Raw genomic sequence first — 21,677 nt, forward strand, 5'->3', positions numbered from 1 at the left:
AAATTCGACTTTTCGATTTTTTCGTTTAAGTACGATTAGTTGATTTTCGTCACTAGAAAAAGTCAACTGGCCAAGTTCGCAAGTCATTTAGTCGTTCCTGAGCAACATCACAAGTCGAGTTTTAAGATTACAAAAGTCGACTTTTGCAAAACTCTACTTCTCAATTTGGAAAAGTCGATTTTTTTTTTAATTTTGAAAAAAGTCGACTTTTTATGTTAATGAAAAGTAGACTTTTTCCAAATTTGTAAAAGTATTTTTGTTTTAATTGACATTTGCAAAAGTCAACTTCCAATTTTTTCGATTTTTTCCAAATTTGAAAACTCGACTATATTCACTATAAAGTCGATTTTGACCATATTACAAATAGATTATTATATTTTGGAGATTACAAGATTCGACTTTTGCAAAACTCTAAGCCTCAATTTTCTGACTTTTACCAAATTTGGAAAAGTCGATTAATGTACCTTTTCTAATTTTGAAAAAGTCGATTTTTTAATATTACTGAAAAGTAGACTTTCCGACTTATTTCAAATTTATAAAAGCATTTTTTTTAAAAAATGTAACATTTCCAAAAGCCTAATTTCGACGTTCCGTTTTTTTCAAAATTTTTCCATATGTGGATAAGAAGACTTTGGTCATTACAAAAAGTCGATAAGTCGATTCTGACCATTATCACAAGTAGATTATTAAATTTTTAAGATTGCAAGACCCTATATTTCATTTATCCGAATTTTTCTAAATTGAGAAAAGCTGATTTGGAAAAAATTAAATTGACTTACCAAATTTTTACCAATTTGGAAAAGTTGATTTTGGTCACTATAAAAAATCGTTAAGTCGATTTTAACCATTGTGACAACGGCAAGTTCGTTTATTATGAGCCTTTATAGTTTTTTTTTTGCCAAATTCAATTTTAAACACTTTGTTTTTAAGTTTCTTATATTGTTCGCATGGTCATAGCTCGAAAAATGCTGTGATTTTTTGCGAGTAAAGCACCTGCAGTCTTCAGCAATGTTGTAGCTCTTGGCCAATAAAAATGCTGAATATATTAAATCGGAAAAAAAATCATCTTCAGGCCTAAGAACCAAAAAAATGGCGAAAAAATTACCACTTTTTTCACAGCATTTAGCGAAAACATAATGGAGGCTCATAAAAAACGAACGGCAACCAATCCAGCAAAAATTACCAGAAATTACTTTTCTCCTCTGTATCGAGGACTTCGGCTGGGATAAGTGTTTTTTTTGTTTGAAATTTTTGTATTTTGTCATGTTAGTTGATTTTGACCAACATTCAGAGGTCAATTTATAAGATTACAAAAGTTGAAAAAGGAAGATTTCGACATTTCTTATTATGGAAAAGTCAACTTTTGAAGACGATTTTTAATTTTTTACGAATTTTCAGGAAGCTCGATTATTCATTTTTTTTTTTTTATTTTTAGTTCGATTAGTCGATATTGGTTTCTATTAAAATTTGAGTAGTCGATTTGAAAAATAAGAAATCCCGAATGGTTTTTTCTCCAAATAAGAAAAAGTCAATTTATTTAACACAGCAAGTTTGACTCTTCGATTTTTTCATTTGAGTTCGATTAATCGATTTTGGTCAATATAAAAAGTCCATTTTTACCACCATCACAAATTGATTGCAAAAGCCTACTTTTCAACTTTTCGACTCAACTTTTTGACGAATTTTCAGCTAATTTTACTCTTCGATTTTTTCGTTTGAGTTCGATTAATCGATTTTGGTCACTATAAAAAATCGATTATGGGCATTATAAAAAAATCGATTTGTTAATTATTACAAATCGATTTTTACGATAAAAAACTCGTCTTTTGCAAGTGTACATTTCAACTTTCCTACTTTTTTACGAATTTTCAGCTAATTTTATTCTTCGATTTTTTCGTTTGAGTTCGATTAATCGATTTTGGTCACTATAAAAAGTCGATTTAATATAAAAAAACGATTTTGACTACCATTACAAATCGATTTCAAAAGTCTACATTTCAACTTACCGACTCTTTGTTTGACGAATTTTTAGCAAATTTTATTCTTAGATTATTTCGTTTGAGTTCGATTAATCGATTTTGGGTATTATAAAAAATCGATTTGTTAACTGTTACAAATCGATTTTTACTATAAAAAAAAACTCGTCTTTTGCAAAAGTCTACATTTCAACTTTCATACTTTTTTATGAATTTTCAGCAAGTTTGATTCTTCGATTTTTGCATTTGAGTTCGATTAATCGTTTTTGGTCAATATAAAAAGTCGATTTGTACCACCATTACAAATCGATTGCAAAAGTCTACTTTTCAACTTTCCGACTCTTTTATTGACGAATTTTCAGCAAATTTTACTCTTTGATTTTTTCGTTTGAGTTCGATTAATCGATTTTGGTCACTATAAAAAGTCGATTCAATATAAAAAATCGATTTTGACCACCATTACAAATCGATTGCAAAAGTCTACATTTCAATTTTCCTACTCTTTTTTTGTGACGAATTTTCAGCAAATTTTACTCTTTGATTTTTTGTTTGAGTTCGATTAATCGATTCTGGTCACTATAAAAAGTCGATTCAATATAAAAAATCGATTTTGACCACCATTACAAATCGATTGCAAAAGTCTACATTTCAATTTTCCGACACTTTTTTTCGCGAATTTTACACTTCGATCTTCTCGTTTGAGTTCGATTAATCGGTTTTGGTCATTATAAAAAATCGATTTGTTAGCCATTGCAAATCGATTATTTTTTTTACAAATTTTCAGCAAGTTTGTCTCTTCGATCATTTCATCAAGGTGGTCAAATCGACTTCAAAAAGTCGATTTTTAATACTAAAAAATCGTCTATTGCAAAATCTACTTTCCAACTTTTTTCCAAAATGCAAAAGTTGAAATTTTGACTTAAAAAAAACTCGACTGTCGACTTTTTTAGCGACTTTTCATTATAAAATGAGCTTTATTCGTTTTGAGTAGATTTTTGTCACTTTAAAAGGAGAATAAGTCAACTACGATTTTTTGGCAAAAAAAAAATCCTTTGATCGAAAAGACGATTTAGACTTTTGAATAACTAGAAGATGCTCCACTCCGTAAAAATATGACTCTAACGAATTTATTCATTGTGGATGTGCATTGAGTATTTCATTAGAAAGGAGATTTAAACGAGGGAAAAATAACTAAAGGTGGGTATTAAGTTCGAGTTTAGCCGTGAAAGTGAAAAATAAATCAGTAAGAAAAAGGCATAAAAGTATACATATTTGTTGCAAATTTTTTTATAACTTGATGGGGAAAAGCCCAAAGCAAATTTTCACAAAGTTTGTATTCCTTAAAATGGATTATTAAAGAAAAGTAATCGTGAAAAAATTACGATTTTAGCGGCTAAACTCGAACTTAATACCCACCTTAAAATAGTAATTTTTTCACAATTACTTTTCTTTAGTAATCCATTTTATGGAATATAAACTTTGTGAAAGTTTGCTTTGGGCTATTCCCCATCAAGTTATAATGAAATCGGCAACAAATATATATAATTTTTTGCCTTTTTTTTACTGATTTAGTTTTCACTTTAATGAAAAAATGACGATTTTAGCAGCTAAACTCGAACTTAATACCCACCTTAAGGGCGTTTTCGTTTTGCCAAAAATATGTTGTCTTGGTGTTACACTACTTTTTCCCCCAAATGATAGCATCCTTTGTAAAGTTATTGTTAATTCATAATATTGTAAAGGATACAGGATCCAAAAGCAATGACACATGTCCTTCATATTTTGCAATCATGTTGCACATTTTTCTCCAATCGAAATCGCCATAAATTCTAATATGAAAATATTTCAGTACACCCTAATAAACATAGTTTACAACTCTTATTAGTGGTATATGTGTGTGTGTGAGTGTGTGAACAATTTCTATTTGCATTTCTGTTGGAATTTGTTTTTCATATTGTTGTTGTTGTTGTTGATGGTGAAATAACTTAACCTAGAATTTTCTTCATATAACTCACGGTCTCCGGTTTGGTTAACGAACGTCGACGATTTGGCTTAAATGGCATTTCAGTGGTAACTTTTAAGAAATTTCGTGTAGTCTCAGGTTCAAAGGACATAGTTGACGATGGTTCTGCTGCTGGTGGTGGTGACGATGGGGTCGTCGTAGTAGTAGTTGTGGTAGTTGATGTCGTAGACAACGATGATGATGTAGATGGCAAATGTGTTAAGGGTAAAGAATCTTCGGTAGAAGAAGTAGATATTATTCCATTATTGTTGCTACTCGCAATGGTGGTCGTAGTGGTGGTAGAGCTGATGATTTTGTTGGTTGTCGAACCTTCTGTTGTTGCTGAATTATTGGTGATGTTCTCACTTGCTTCTGAGGTCATAGCAGGTCTTAGAGTTGTTATGGTACTGGAGCTAGAGGTTACCATCTCCAATGAACTGTGTGCGGTTACTGGTTTTTCAGTCATCGCATTGGGTGATATCTCTTCGGTATTAACATCACCATCGTCATCATTATCAGTTTCTTTTTGCTCTTGTATGGGTGATGCTATGGATGATGTTGGGGTGAGAGATCTCGCTGATGTTGTTTCGCTAGCCTCGATGGCTATGGTTTTGTGTTGCTGTTCACTTGGAAAACTCATTTCACCGGATGTTTCTGTTGTTTGTTGTATATCCGTTGCAAGTAGTTTTACACTTCCTGTTGCAATTTCGATAGCCTGCTCAGTGGTAGCGGTAGAGGTAACAGTGGTCATAATAGATTCACTTTTAGGTGTTGTTTCCTTTTCCTCATCACTTTTCGTTTCAAAATACAGTTGGTCTTTGTCCAATTCGGATAGCTGGGTTCTTGTCAACTCTTGGCCGATTTGTTCAACTGATGCAGGAGGAGCTGTAGTACGAGCAGATGCTGCAGTTGTTTCTGTCACCAATCTATGTTGCTGGTCTGCGGTATTTTCATCACCAGCTGACGTTATACCCGCCACTGTGGTGGATTGCTCCGTCTTTAAAGTCTCTCCTCCCATTAATGTGGCTGTTGTTAGTGGGGGACTTGTGTTCTCTTCTTGTTTTGCGGTTGTGCTTGCCGCCTGTGATTCCATATTTTTGGAAGATTTTAGTTTAGCTTGCATATGTAGGGATTTTGTAGCATCAGCATTTACCATCTCTTGAGCTTCTTCCAAATTCAAGGCAATTGTGTCATCACCACCCTTAGTAGCAACATTTGGAGTTAGCTCTGCAAGTTTCATTGTGGTTGTCTGTAGACTTTCTAATTCTGCTTGTCGGCTTCCTTGCACCAAAGATGAGGGAGTCAAAGTTGTTATGGTTTTATCCTCTTCCATAGCAATGGGGGTGGTGGTGGCGGTGCTGGTGCTGATTATTGTGGTAGAGCTTGGTAGGCCTGTGGCTTCACTTGTTTCTGGAGTTTTTGTAGCTTCCTCTTCCGCATTCATAATTTGAGAATTCAAATTTTCATCTACTTCCGGTTCCTGTCTATGCTGCTGCTGCTGCTGGGTGGTAATTGGTATCATGTTGCCATTTTCTGTTGTTTCGTCTTCCGTGATTAGGGGAGCCACAGATTCGATGGCAATTTTCTCATTCAGATGATGTTGCACAAGGGTTTGTGCTTGTGTGGTTGATTCCAAATCTATCACTTTGCCAGTGGACATGGTAGTCATCATCATGGTCACTTCCGAATGTTCCTTTGTCCTGTGCTGAATATCTTCATTAGGATTCAAAGTACTGCTGCCGCCGCCGCTGCTGCTGCTTACAGTGGATGATTCCAAGTGTTCACCATGGCTTAAAGGATGTTGAATATGATCTCCATGACCATGTTTGTTGGCCTGAGGCACATAATGAGATTTCACCATTAACATGGGTGGTATGAAATGTGAATTGTCTGATGACTCTTTGACATGACCATGACCGGTCTCTTCGGTTATTACACTACTACGAGGTTGTTGTGGATGCATTGGATGACCTATAGTGGCCGCTGGGGTTGTGGTGGCCCCACCTAGCGTGTGGCTAGTAGAAGATTCCATGTCGATGACCGAGTCTTCATGATTGTGATGGTGATGTTGTTGGGTTGTAGTCTCCCCATTATTGAGATGTAAAGGAGTTGTTCCACTTATTGCCTCTGTTGTGGAAGATGACCTTTTGGGTTCTTCCGTTGTCCTCATTGCTAGAGATCCCATTGTTGTTGCCATCATCATCATCATTTTTTTAGCTTCCTTCTGTTTATTCTTTTGCATAAACTCCTTCATGGCAATTGCTTCCTTTTCCATTTTCTCCATGGCTTCTTTGTGTAGATTGGTCTTTTTGATGTGTGGCAAAGGTTCCATAATTTCATTGGATACTTCCTCATTCAAAATTTGTTCAGGCATTTCAGGTTCTCCTTGTGGCTGGTCACCCATCATCATATCATCCATTTCCAAAGGTATACGTCCCTTGTCCTTTTGATTTTGACTTGCAGTCTGTTTCTTTCCTGCATTATCCTTTTTGGGATTTTCCAACACTTTTTTGGCCGATTTCTTTACAGGTTTTGGTATTAAACCGGGTATTTTGTAAAATGAGCTAACAGTTTCCATATTTGCTGGTTCATCGGCTTGCATCAATTCATCAACATTGAATTGTTCTATGAGCCGTTGCACGGTATTCTTCTCGGTCTGCAATTCCTCAGGGTAGTGGCCCGCATAGTTAACATCCATGGGTAAAAGTTCAATGTCATTGTTTTCGTTATTATCCGAGGGTATGCTGTTGATTATTTGCAAGGATTTGAAATGCGAATTGGTAATGTCATTGATGCGTTGAGCTTCGAGGCGTTCACGGGGGCATATCAAATCTTGCATGGCTCTATCACGATCCTGGAATTGGAGGTATAATGCAAAATGGAAAAAAATAATTACAAAGCATCCATGAGTACTCTTCATTAAAAATATTAAAAAAAAAAATTCAATTGCTTCATCACATTCTCCTCTTTTAAAAAATTTCATTAACTTTTGGTTGAAATAACAGAAACTTATAACCCTGGCAAAATGTTTGTATCCTATTAAGGATGATTTTTATAACATTTCACGTAAACGTCCGTTAGGTTAGGTTAGGTGGCAACCCGATGTATCAGGCCCACTTAGACCATTCAGTCCATTGTGATACCACATTGGTGAACTTCTCTCTTATCACTGCACTGAGTGCTGCCCGATTCCATGTTAAACTCAATGACAAGGGACCTCCTTTTTATAGTCGAGTCCGAACGGCTCGCCGCGGCGTTCCACAATGCAGTGAAACCACTTAGAGATGCTTTGAAACACTCAGAAATGTCACCAGCATTACTGAGGTGGGATAATCCAACGATGAAAATTTTTTTTGGTGTTCGGTGGAAGCAGGAATCGAAACCACGACCTTGCAAGGCGGGCATGCTAACGATTGCACCACGGTGGTAGCAATTACGAAATTCCGATAACTATGAACAGACAGGAGTTGAGATCTTTAATTATATGGTAAGAATTGACCTAAAAGATTGTAAGAATTGGACTCAAATATTATGACATCTGCAGATGTTGTCTGGACGCAGAAGTTACAGAAGCCTCGTACCACTTCAAATGTTAGTGTTCAGCATTACCCTTTAGAAGATACAAGATACTGGGTTCCTTTTTCTTTCAGGCTTTCACCGATCTGCGGGAGTGTAACTTAAGGAACAGAAGTGAAGAGAGTTACATCGAGGAATCATCACAATGAACCCATAGTGTGGACATCAATTCAATAACTCTGGAACCTAACCTATATATAACAAAGCGCACAATGCATCAAGTAAAGTGGAAACGAAGTATCAATGATTCAAATTGTGGAGAGATTTCTCAACGTGGCATCAGTAGCGAAACTTTTTGATGGAAATTCATTTCGAAGCAACAATAGATACCAATTTCGATTCGTAACAAATCAATAATTGAACTGCAAGCCAAAACCTCAACGATTTGACTACAGGTTAAACTTCATTGAAAGGAATCCAGTTCAATACCTTAATAAGTGAACTGCAAACTCGAACTACAGTAATGGGATTGCAGATCGCAATCTCAGCAGTTGAACTGCATGCCCAAATTTCTCAGATGGACCTCAACATAAAATTTCAGCAATTGAACTAATGGCAAATGAAAGCCACCATGGTCCAATGGTAAAATGCCCGCCTTGCATACATAGAGTCGTTGGTTCAACCCCGGTTTCGACCGTACACCAAAAACTTTTTCATCGGTGGATTATCGCTTCTCAATAATGCTGATGACTGTCATCATTGAATGTTTCAAAGCTTTTCTAAGTAGTTTCACCGCAATGTGGAACGTCGTTCGGACTCGGTTATAAATAGTAGATTCCTTGTCATTGAGCTAAACACAGAAGCGGGCAGCACTCAGTGACAAAAGAGATGTTCAGCACTGTGGTATCACAATGGACTGAATAGTCTAAGTGAGCCTGAAATATCGGGCTGCCATTACGACTAACCCAACTTAATAGGCAAATACTTCAGTGAACAAAAACTACTTGGAAAAATCAGTGATTTAACTGCCAATCAAGTCCCACTTATTGAAATACAGACTCCAATCTGGTTAACGTGTCTGAAGACCTAAATCTCCGCTTCGCGAATTTAATGATAGAATTGTAGGACAAAAGTGTCTTAGATTCTTGTGTGAATTCGAATTTAGCACGTATATAAATCAGTCTAAAATGGCCATCAATTTCAAACTACGAGGAAATAGGGTAAATTTTCCTTTCGGGTGATCAGTCTATATATTGGGATTTATTTAAAAAAAAAATCGTTTAGAGGTCTAAATTTCAAAATTTTGAAAACCTACCTCTAAATGTACAATATCTAAACCAAACTCTAAATGTGGATTTTCACTGACACATAGTTTTGGGACAGTTCTTATTTGTAAGGGATTTTTGCATCTGCACAGAACAAACATTTAAGCCAAAGACATATTTTCGTTGACATAACGACAACTTTTCATAGAGACAATGAAACATTGCATTATTAATATAACAGGTTGGCTGATAAGTCCTCGGTCTAACAAAGAAAAACACATTTTTTTGTCAAAATTCGTTTTTATTATTCAAAAAAGTTCCCTTCAAGAGCGATACAACGATTATAACAACCTTCCAATTTTTTTGATGCCATTTTGATAGTACTCCTTCGGTTGTGCCTCAAAATAGGCCTCAGTTTCGGCGATCACCTCTTCATTGCAGCCGCATTTTTTCCCTGCGAGCATCCTTTTGAGGTCTGAGAACAAGAAAAAGTCGCTGGGGGCCAGATCTGGAGAATACGTTGGGTGGGGAAGCAATTTGAAGCCCAATTCATGAATTTTTGCCATCGTTCTCAATGACTTGTTGCACGGTGCGTTGTCTTGGTGGAACACCACCTTTTTCTTCTTCATATGGGGCCGTTTTGCCGCGATTTCGACCTTCAAACGCTCCAATAACGCCATATGATAGTCACTGTTGATGGTTTTTCCCTTCTCAAGATAATCGATAAAAATTATTCCATGTGCATCCCAAAAAACAGAGGCCAGCGGACTTTTGAGCCTTTCCACGCTTCGGAGACGGTTAACCGGTCGCTGTCCACTCAGCCGACTGTCGATTGGACTCAGAAGTGTAGTGATGGAGCCATGTTTCATCCATTGTCACATATCGATAGAAAAACGCGGGTGTATTAGGAGTTAACAGCTGCAAACACCGCTCAGAATCATCAACACATTGTTGTTTTTGGTCAAATGTGAACTCGCGCGGCACCCATTTTGCACAGAGCTTCCGCATATCCAAATATTGATGAATGATATGACCAACATCTCGATCAAATAAATATTATGGTCAATCAAAATCATTTTGTGGATTTTTTTGATGTTTTCGTCGGTACCCACCTCTTTCGGGCGTCCACTGCGTTCACCGTCCTCCGTGCTCATTTCACCACGCTTGAATTTTGTATACCAATCAATTATTGTTGATTTCCCTGGGGCAGAGTCCGGAAACTCATTATCAAGCCAAGTTTTTGCTTCCACCGTATTTTTTCTCTTCAGAAAACAGTAATTTATCAAAACACGAAATTCCTTTTTTCCCCCTTTTTTTCACAATAACAAAAGTTGCTTCACAAAAGACGCTCTATCTCACAAACTAATTGACTTACAGACGTCAAATTTTGAAACGAATCATTTGAAGGTTGGTACTATATAAAAATAATATGCATTTAATACTAGCGACGCCATCTATGTGTCAGACTGGGGACTTATGAGCCAACCTGTTATAATATTTCATTATTTAGTAGAAAATTCACAGTAATAACGAAAAGTTTCATTATATTTATGAAATTGTTTCAGAGGTTCAAATTTAATGAAAGATTTCGTTAAGTCATGAATATTTTCCTAGCAGTGTAAATGAAAGCAATTTTTTCATTATTTTTAAAACCTTGTAATGTGTATTCATTCCTTTCCATTTGATATATTTTATCCATATCCTTATACCCATGTATTCTCAATGAATGGAAACTCCATTATTTGGAAATAAATCATTTCATTTGTAGTCATTAAATTTTTATGGAAAATGGAAAAAAAACTCACGCTCACACTCACCTGTTTGCCACGGCATGTTGTCCTCAAAAGACCTTCTTCCTGGCAATTTCGAATCAGTTCAATGCTTGCTGTATCAGCCATATATTGCATTGTTAAATTTGGCATATCCTTGAGAATGCAGATGTCAGCCCAACTGGGTACTATTGGATGTGGTAAATGGGAAAAGAGAGGAACAAAACCAAAGATTCATGAGAAACAAATGAAGAAGAATAAATGAAAGAAAATAAAAGATGACACAAAAATTGTGATTCATGCCATGCCATACATAAATATATGGCCAATCACTTTATGTGAAATGACAATGTCATTTTTTGTCCATTGATTAAGTTTTATTTCCAATTCTGTAACTTTTTCTTGTGATTGTTCCCACTCCCTTTCCAATATTGATTGTTATGTTATTTTCATTTGATTTTACCTGGCATTTCACATAAGAATGAAGCCGTTTCAGGACCACCACAACGCAAGGCATGCCAACGATAATCTCGAATGGGATCAATGACAGCGCACAATGGTGCATCCATTAAAGGTAACGATTCAGCCCAATAACCAGTGTCAGCTACTAAAGGTCGAGAGTTGCTTCTGTAATTGGATGAAAGGCAAAAAAGTATATGAGAAAAAATAGTGAAGATGATGTATGGAAAAGATAAGAAGGGACAACCCAATTATATAGCATATGGTGAAGGTGGTATATGTTATACAATTTAAATTGTAGCATACTTTTAGGCATGTCAATCAAATCTCACCTTTATAATGAAATTCATATTAACACTTTCAGAAAAACGCAAGGAAATTTTCTTGGTTAATGTTGGTATCTTCCACTCTTGTGTACTAACTTTGTCATAAGATTTTATTAAATTTCCTTGAATTCTCGCACTTTTTACTTCGAACAAGAGGTGCTATTTGGATAATTCAAAAGCTGTCACACATTTGAAGCCCTAATTCTTTATTCCATTCCTGGCTACGTCAAAAGCAAAAATGCATCTCGAAGTCAGAGTTATTGTTGAGGAGTCTCTCCATCTTTAAGGTGAGAATGGGTGGTACGGTTCAAGGTTAGACGGCGTCTTATAAACTTGAATCAACAGTAAATGGATTGCGCTAATGAGAGATGATATGGCAGTTTCTATCGATGAAAATGGATGATATTGAGACGAGAAGTGGCCAGGTTAATCCAATGTATCTTTTATGAAAATACTTCCTCGCGAAACGAATCCAAAGATGTGCTACAGAAAATCAGAACTAATCCCAATGATGACATACAACAGGAAATACCTTTATATTTAGGAAATACCTTTATATAGAGAAGGAAAAACTGGACTAAGAAATTTTGGAACGATGTATTTCAGCATTGTTTAAAAAAAAACTTCAGAAATAAAATTCGAAAGCGTAGCGGCGAAAATAATGAAGATGACGGCAGCAAACCCACTGAGCCGGCTTTTAAGTAACATATTTACGCGAGCGGATGACACAGAAACTCATACGCAGAAGAAGGAAGAAGAATGGACCCTTATCCATTTACGTCTGGTCCTAGACTCCATACAACACAATCCTGAACCAAGTCCGAAACTAAATTTACCATTGTTCGGTTTCGGTGAGGTGTAACTTGAGTGTGTGCTCTTTTTGAAACTGTTTCTGCTTAACATCGGAAATATTGGCAAACGGTCTACGTGAGAATATGTTGTGTTAACGACAACTAAGTGACTCCTTCGACATCTTGACTGAGATTGTGGAGTTTTTGAATCGGAAGTGAATCAGAGACATGGTGATCCAAGAGACGAAGCCAAACGCCATCTGCAGCTGACTCCGTCGTACATGGAATGACTTTCATATTACATCTATCTTAAATCGCCTACAATATCAAGCACTCAAGTCTGGAGCTGCCGAAATGACTTCTTCGACTTCTCCTGCATGCAATATTCCCCACCACAGAAGTCCGCCTAATGTTGTTGTCCTGAAAGTGCATGATGTTTGAAATTTAAGTATTATGGGTTCCGAGGCAAGACTAGTGAGATTCTAGAGTTTATGAATCGGAAGTGAATCAGAGTCAAGGAGTTCCTAGGGACGAAGCTAAATGCCATCTGCAGCTTACGCTATCGCAAAAGGAGCCACCGTGGTGCAATGGTTAGCATGCCCGCCTTGCATACACAAGGTCGTGGGTTCGATTCCTGCTTCGACCGGACACCAAAAAGATTTTCATCGTTCGGTTTCTGTGCGGTGTAACTTGAGTGTGTGCTCTTTCGAAACTGTTTCTGCTTAACATCGGCAATATTGGCAAACGGACTACGTGAGAATATGTTGTGTTAACGACAACTAAGTGACTCCTTCGACATCTCGACTGAGATTGTGGAGTTTATGAATCGGAAGTGAATCAGACACATGGTGATCCAAGAGACGAAGCCAAACGCCATCTGCAGCTGGCTCCATCGTACATGGAATGACTTTCATATTACATCTATCTTAAATCGCCTACAATATCAAGCACTCAAGTCTGGAGCTGCCGAAATGACTCCTTCGTCTTCTCCCGCATGCAATATTTCCCGCCACAGTAGTCCGCCTAATGTTGTTGTACCAATTCCTGAAAGTGCATGATGTTTGAAATTTAAGTATCATGGTTTCCGAGGCAAGATTAGTGAGATTCTAGAGTTTATTAATCGGTAGTGAATCAGAGTCAAGGAGTTCCAAGGGACGAAGCTAAATGCCATCTGCAGCTTACGCTGTCGCAAATGGAGCCGTCGTTGTGCAATGGTTAGCATGCCCGCCTTGCATACACAAGGTCGTGGGTTCGATTCCTGCTTCGACCGAACACCAAAAAGTTTTTCATCAAAAAATCAAAAGATTATCCCACCTCAGTAATGCTGGTGACATATCTGAGGGTTTCAAAGCTTCTCTAAGTGGTTTCACTGCAATATGGAACGCCGTTCGGACTCGGCTATAAAAAGGAGGTCCCTTGTCATTGAGCTTAACATGGAATCGGGCAGCACTCAGTGATAAGAGAGAAGTTCACCAATGTGGTATCACAATGGACTGAATAGTCCAAGTGATCCTGATACATCGGGCTGCCACCTAACCTAACCTTTCGCAAAAGGAATGGAGAGGAGGCCCGGCTTTCATATTACCCATGGTAGACACTAGACTTCAATGTCAAGCAGTCAAATCCGGGTCTGCCGAGGTGACTCCTTCGACTTTTCCACAAATTATATTACCCGACGCAACATATGCCACTGAATATTGTTGTGCCTCATTTTTTATGTTATTAAAATGGATTGCGAGGTAAGATTGTAGAGTTGATAAATGGGGAGCGAATCAAGATCATGCCGATCCAAAAGACGCGACCAACAGCATGCGCCATCGCACAATGAATGATGATAGAGGCCTGGCTTTCATATTACATCTATACGTGACAGATACAAGTGATTCCAAAAATGTCAAGCAGTCAAGTCCAGGGCTGCTGAAGTGACTCCTTCGACCTCTTCCACAAGCAATACTCCCCGCGCTCCATAAGACACCGAATATTGTTGTATTAGTTAAAATTTAATTACTATGGGTTCCGATGTAAGATTAATGAGATTGCAGAGTTTATGAATCCGAAACTAAACAGGACCACGGCGATCCAAGAGTAGATGGAGGCATGGTTTTCATATTCATCTTTTCGTGACCTATAGCACCTTTGCTAGCGATCGATAGCGATCCCTACATGCAATGTATTGGGCGTTGCCGAAATAGAGATATACAATTTGTATGTATATACCGCCTTTTGGAAGCTGTTCTCTAGGTTATAGTCCACCTATTCAGTGGCTGCTGTGTGGACATAGACTGTGGGTGCTAAGAAATGTCAATGTCCGCCATGAGTTTTGGCATTCTCTCCTGGATAATGATCAGACATGCATAGCATTGGTGTGACTGATGATTTCACACTTTTCATGGTAACGTCGCCTAATCTGATAAATTACATATCTTGTGAATCTGTCAGTTCACTGTTAACAGAATCTCTCCATAGTTCTCCCGATTAAACGACACTCCGATTTCATACCTCCGAACTCCGATAGCCAACTGGAACGGCTTCAGGGACTGCACCAACGACCACTTAAATGAGATTCCGTCTTCCTTTCTTGTTTATGTCTCCCAGAGGTAGGGCCGGTACTTCATCAAACCTGCCCAGATGAAGCCCAATTCCTAAACAGAAGCATCGGGACTCACAGATTCTCGTAGTTCGGTGGGCGCCTCCCGGCTAAAGCTGGGAACAGGTAATTAAATATAAAGATGGGAGCCACCGTGGTGCAATGGTTAGCATGCCCGTCGTGGGTTCGATTCCTGCTTCGACCTAAGACCAAGACCAGCGATGGATTATCCCACCTCAGTAATGCTGGTGACATTTCTGAGGGTTTCAAAGCTTCTCTAAGTGGTTTCACTGCAATGTGGAAAGCCGTTCGGACTCGGCTATAAAACGGAGGTCCCTTATCATTGAGCTTAATATGGAATGGGGCAGCACTCAGTGATAAGAGAGAAGTTCACCACTGTGGTATCACAATGGACTGAATAGTCTAAGTGAGCCTGATACATTGGGCTGTCACCTAACCTAACCTAAATATAGAGATTAGTAAGACAGGGGATGAGTACAAGCGGAAGCACCAGAAGCAATGTATCCTAGTCGCAGGTAAAGGTATGTTGTGGTCTGCACTAAGATCACTCTCGATAAGGGATGATGGGATTTCGGTCACTTTTGGAAACTTGACGATCGTAGATAAGAAGAGATATGATAGGGGTATTAACCGCCACTGTAATTTGCGATAAGCTTCGTGGTAGAATTCTTTAAGTCCCTTGGTGGCAACGTTTTGGGAGCAGTGGAATAACATACAGGCCTGTTAGAACTCTTTCCTTAAAAATGCGGCGGTGTATTCTCGCAGAGAACAATATCCTCTATTGCTTGTTATGGAAGTAATCAATATTGTGGGCAAACAACTATTTGGCAGGAATGAAGGGTTGCCCTTCACTTTCTAGGACGTGAGATCTAGCGGTACAGAAAAGACCTCTCAATCAGTCAGTGTTCTCGGAGCCCGGCCACCGTCCATAGCACCGGAGAAAGGAGACCTTTACGAGAGACTAAGTTAGTTTTGGCCCAACTAAACACAGGTAGCTGACGTGTGTCCCATCTGTAATCAAGGGCCTCATGACACGTATCATCTGTCGGCTTGTCCAACAGAACCTACCCGACTCCCCTCCAGACCACACTGGACGCATTCCTCCTTATTGGTAGAGTTCCTCGATTTAGGCATAAGATAAGGATTAGATTAAGTAATCAGGGCCTTGGGAATCATGTTCGCGAACCCGGAAGAGATTGCACATCTGTGTCGGCTTAAGAAGGATAATGTTTTCAGGAGAACTGCTTGTAGCCGATACAGGGTGGAAACTAAATCGGGCTGCCACTTTAACCTATAACGAAAGGCATTTAACATTTGTTTCAGCTAAACTGTTGTCCATTTTTAATTCTCTTTTATAAACCAAATTAGAATTTTGCATGTCATATATTTGTTTTATTTAGTAGCAATCACATCAACCATCACATTAAACTGCAATTTTGTCATTACTTTCCACCACACAATATTCCATTATTTTCCCTTGAACATATACTCCGTCATTTACCACACATTTTGATAAGCCCAAAAGTATGCTTTACCTTATGTTGAGCATATTAAAACTATATAAAATATAATTTAAATACTTACGACCACATAAAACGATCCGAGCTTTGTGGTCTCATAAGACCAATCCAAACAATGTCGTTAACATCTAATTCCCTTAAAAGGTCTCTGGTTGCATCAAATTGAAAACTGTTGTCGACTGAAATGAAAAAAGAAAACAAAACAAAAATGAAAAAATCGTGGATAAAAGAGAGAGATTAAGAAGAGTTATACTCAAATACGTTTGTAATGTTTAACAAGCATAGAAAAAGGGAAATCATTTGCATAATGTATGTGGGGATTTTTTTGTAACGTTAAGAGGAATACAAAATAATGGTGGTAGTGTATTAAAGCTTTTCCTGCCTTTCCACGGATACAAAATGAGCTTAACGGTGAATTATTTTAAGAAGTGTTAATTTTTTTGCCTTTACCACAAAACCAGACGGAAACTAACACATGTGTTTTCCATAGAGGTGTTATTTAAAAAAAGTAATTTTTTTTATTAAATAACTTTTGAGAAATAAAAATAAATTAAATAATTTTTAAAATAAATTATTGGACCCAATAAAAAACAAGTAAGGAAAGTCTAAAGTCGGGCGGGGCCGACTATATTATACCACTTTGTAGATCTAAATTTTCGATACCATATCACATCCGTCAAATGTGTTGGGTGCTACATATAAAGGTTTGTCCCAAATACATACATTTAAATATCATTCGATTTGGACAGAATTTGATAGACTTTTTCAAAATCTATAGACTCAAAATTTAAGTTGGCTTATGCACTACACTGAAAAAACAGTGAACCCACCAGGAAGAAAACTTTTGATTAATTTTAGAAAATTTTGAATAGTTTTAGAAATTTTTAACTAAACAGTATTACAAGCGCTGGCATCACGCCGATATCACAAAAATAAGTAAATATTTTCGACAAATTCAAGAAAATTTATTAGACATAAATAATTTTTTTCACTTTTTAAAGAAAATTTTGTAGTTTGAAGAAAAAATTGGAGTTCAAATCGATACATATGTATTAGAAGTTTAGGAAAATTAGAGTCATTTTTACAACTTTTCGACTATGCAGAGGCGATTTAGCAAGGAATATGTTGGTATTTTGACTATTTTTGTCGAAATCAGAAAAACCTATATATGGGAGGTATATCTAAATCTGAACCGATTTGGCACACATGACTATATTACTGGCACACATGACTATATTACTAATTGTACTCCTAGTGCAAAATTTCAACCAAATTGGGCCAAAACTCTGGCTTCTGGGGCCATATAAGTCCATATCGGGCGAAAAATATATATGGAAGCTATATCTAAATCTGAACCGATTTCAATCAAATTTGGCACACATGACTAGACTACCAATTGTACTCCTTGTACAAAATTTCAAGCTAATCGGGATAAAACTCTGGCTTCTGGGTCCATATAAGTGCATATCGGGCGAAAGATATATATGGGAGCTATATCTAAATCTGAATCGATTTCAACCAAATTTGGCACGTATAGCAACAATGCTAAATCTACTCCCTGTGCAAAATTTCAACCGAATTGGACCAAAACTCTGGCTTTTAGGACCATATTAGTCCATATCGGGCGAAAGATATATATGGGAACTATATCTAAATCTGAACCGATTTCAATCACATTTTGCACACTTGACTATACTACTTATTGTACTCCTTGTGCAAAATTTCAACCAAATTGGACCAAAACTCTGGCTTTTAGAACCATATTAGTCCATATCGGGCGAAAGATATGTATGGGAACTATATCTAAATCTGAACCGATTTCAATCAAATTTTGCACACTTGACTATACTACTAATTGTACTCCTTGTGCAAAAATTCAAGCTAATCGGGATAAAACTCTGGCTTCTGGGTCCATATAAGTGCATATCGGGCGAAAGATATATATGGGAGCTATATCTAAATCTGAACTGATTTCAATCAAATTTTGCACACTTGACTATACGACCAAGTGTTATGTTTGTACAAAATTTCAAGCTAATCGGGATAAAACTCTGGCAGCTGCGTCCATATTAGTGCATATCGGGCGAAAGATATATATATGGGAGCTATATCTAAATCTGAACCGATTTCTTCCAAAATCAATAGGGTTCTATTCTGACCCGAATTAGAAACATGTGTCAAATTTGAAGGCGATTGAACTTAAATTGCGACCTAGGCTTTGATCACAAAAATGTGTTCACAGACCGACGGACGGACATGGTTATATCGACTCAGGGCCCCACCCTGAGCATTATTGCCAACGATACCATGTGCCTATCTCGTCTCCTTCTGGGTGTTGCAAACATATGCACTAAGTTATAATACCCTGTTCCACAGTGTGGCGCAGAGCCTATAGATTTTGTAAAAGTCTATCAAATTCTGTCCAAATCGAGTGATATTTAAATGTATGTATTTGGAACAAACCTTTATATATAGCACCCAACACATTGGTATCGAAAATTTAGATCTATAAAGTGGTGCAGGGTATAATATAGCCGGCCCCGCCCGACTTTAGGCTTTCCTTACTTGTTCATATTAAAAATTTTTTCAATTTCTGGTAGACACTTTTTTGCATATATCCCGCCCACTATGGTTTAGGGTGCTGTGCCAATACTTATAAAGGGTGATTTGTTAAGAGCTTGATAACTTTTTTTTAAAAAAAAACGCATAAAATTTGCAAAATCTCATCGGTTCTTTATTTGAAACGTTAGATTGGTCCATGACATTTACTTTTTGAAGATAATTTCATTTAAATGTTGACCGCGGCTGCGTCTTAGGTGGTCCATTCGGAAAGTCCAATTTTGGGCAACTTTTTCGAGCATTTCGGCCGGAATAGCCCGAATTTCTTCGGAAATGTTGTCTTCCAAAGCTGGAATAGTTGCTGGCTTATTTCTGTAGACTTTAGACTTGACGTAGCCCCACAAAAAATAGTCTAAAGGCGTCAAATCGCATGATCTTGGTGGCCAACTTACCGGTCCATTTCTTGAGATGAATTGTTCTCCGAAGTTTTCCCTCAAAATGGCCATAGAATCGTGAGCTGTGTGGCATGTAGCGCCATCTTGTTGAAACCACATGTCAACCAAGTTCAGTTCTTCCATTTTTGGCAACAAAAAGTTTGTTAGCATCGAACGATAGCGATCGCCATTCACCGTAACGTTGCGTCCAACAGCATCTTTGAAAAAATACGGTCCAATGATTCCACCAGCGTACAAACCACACCAAACAGTGCATTTTTCGGGATGCATGGGCAGTTCTTGAACGGCTTCTGGTTGCTCTTCACTCCAAATGCGGCAATTTTGCTTATTTACGTAGCCATTCAACCAGAAATGAGCCTCATCGCTGAACAAAATTTGTCGATAACAAAGCGGATTTTCTGCCACTGATTTTGGTAATAAAATTCAATGATTTGCAAGCGTTGCTCGTTAGTAAGTCTATTCATGATGAAATGTCAAAGCATACTGAGCATCTTTCTCTTTGACACCATGTCTGAAATCCCACGTGATCTGTCAAATACTAATGCATGAAAATCCTAACCTCAAAAGAATCACCCTTTATATGACACAATAATGTTTTGAGACCCTTCTTCATGTACGTTTTGGGACTAAATTTCATGGAGTATATTTTCATAGTGCCGGCACAATCTCAACATTATGTGCTCAGTAGGCCCTAACATTTTATTCTCACTCTCATTTTACTCCCGTCTTTGCAATGTCTATTTTTTATGTTTTACCGGTAAGAAGTGCGGGAGTTTGCAAACAGCATATGTAACCTAGGGTTTAAGCATTTTCGTTCATGTTTAATTTTCTCTGTCTCTCATACGATTCTAGTCACATGCAAAGAGCCACCGTTTAGCACCCAATATTTGTATATGAACATACAGTCGACTCCGCTTTAGCGCAATGCGCTTTACTGAAAAACCTCGGATAACTGAAATCGATCGCATTCCCCAGTTGTTTTTTCTGTCCATTTCATTTAAATTACTCCGCTTTAGTGAAACTCCGCTTAACTGAAAAAATCGGATTACTGAAAAGTTTTTTGTGTTCAAATGAGTTTCGTCACATTAGTATGACTTCGCTTTACTGAAAATGCCACATTCTCGCTATTGAGAGAGAGTACATTTTCTTCTCCGTATTGAGAACGCTTTATTTCAAGTGAAGATGGCACTTTCAAAACAGTTTAAATCACTCTGTAAATAAAATCAACTGAAAGGTAAAATTGTAGATGGCACACACACGGAATCAAACACCTTGTTTTTATTATTTTATGTACATAGCATTGGTCATAAGTTCGGTTAACTGAAATTGAGTGGATTTTTTTCCAGTTATACGGAGTCCGCTTTACTGAAACTTTTTCAGTTATCCGAAGTTCGCATTACTGGAAGTTTTTTTCAGTTATCCGTAGTCCGCTTTAGCAAAAACTTCGGATAACTGAAATTAAATGGCTGCATTTTTAACGTTTCAGTAAAGCGGAGTCGACTGTATATGTGGAACTATTTGAACGTAAGTAGATTTATATTTATATGTTTTGTACATATGTTTCAGGAAATCTCTAAACATTTAAATAAATGTTAATGACCATATTTACCTGTTACCAAATTGGCATGATGGAATTGACAAACAGCATCAGCCTCAAACCATGATATCCGATCTCGAAAGAAGCGATAGAAGACATTAAGACCTTCCTGTGGCATTGTCCAAGTATTACTGACATTGACCTGTAAAGAAACAAAAAAATAATTTTAATGTTAAATTTTTGTGTGAGATATAGATATAGAGTGAGTCACAGTGAAAATGGCTCACCCACACAAATTTAGTTGTTAGAATGAAAACCTCATTTTCTTGCAAATATATATTTCAATTTCTTTTATTTTCTTAAAATAAAGATAAATACAAACTAAATATAATATTAGAAAGACCTTAAAATTCTATCAATTCATAAAACAAAAATGTTTTTAAGGAAAACAAAAAAACTCACGCCACAGTGAAAATGACCCAAAATGTTTAACTAAATATTTTAATTCAATAAATTATATCTAATATTTAGTGGAAAATCCCTTTTGTTTAATGACTGATTTTAAGCGTCATGGCATGGATTCTACCAATTTTGTTGTGTAAGAAGGGCTTATTTTTTGCCATTCTTCCACTAATGCTCTCTTCAAGTCTTCTTTTCAGGATATATGATATTTTCGAATTTCCACTTCAAGTATATACCACAAATTTTCTATTTTATTTAAGTCTGGAGACTGGGCTGGAGTTTTTATGACACGAGGACAATTATAAAGCAGCCACTCTTTTACAACATGAGCTGTATGTTTTGGGTCGTTGGCTTGGTAAAAATGAAATCAGCTACCAATATTTTGGAGTACTTAGTTTGGGGTTAGATCGACATTTATTTACTATCCATCGT

The 21,677-nt window shown here is 37.2% G+C and overlaps 1 protein-coding gene across 1 annotated transcript; it reads right to left on the reverse strand.

The window, feature by feature from the left end:
• Window positions 1–3,690: 3,690 nt before the first annotated feature.
• Window positions 3,691–20,980, reverse strand: LOC142229246 (uncharacterized). The gene is made up of 5 exons (XM_075299785.1): window positions 20,856–20,980; window positions 16,297–16,411; window positions 10,992–11,155; window positions 10,577–10,716; window positions 3,691–6,832 (listed from the first exon to the last, which is right to left on the reverse strand). Exons 1-5 carry the CDS (start codon window positions 20,959–20,961, stop codon window positions 3,962–3,964), a joined length of 3,396 nt encoding a protein of 1,131 aa, XP_075155900.1. The 5' UTR covers window positions 20,962–20,980; the 3' UTR covers window positions 3,691–3,961.
• Window positions 20,981–21,677: the final 697 nt, after the last annotated feature.

This window comes from Haematobia irritans, chromosome 3 (assembly GCF_050003625.1).
Source record: "Haematobia irritans isolate KBUSLIRL chromosome 3, ASM5000362v1, whole genome shotgun sequence".
Lineage (NCBI taxonomy): Eukaryota > Metazoa > Arthropoda > Insecta > Diptera > Muscidae > Haematobia > Haematobia irritans.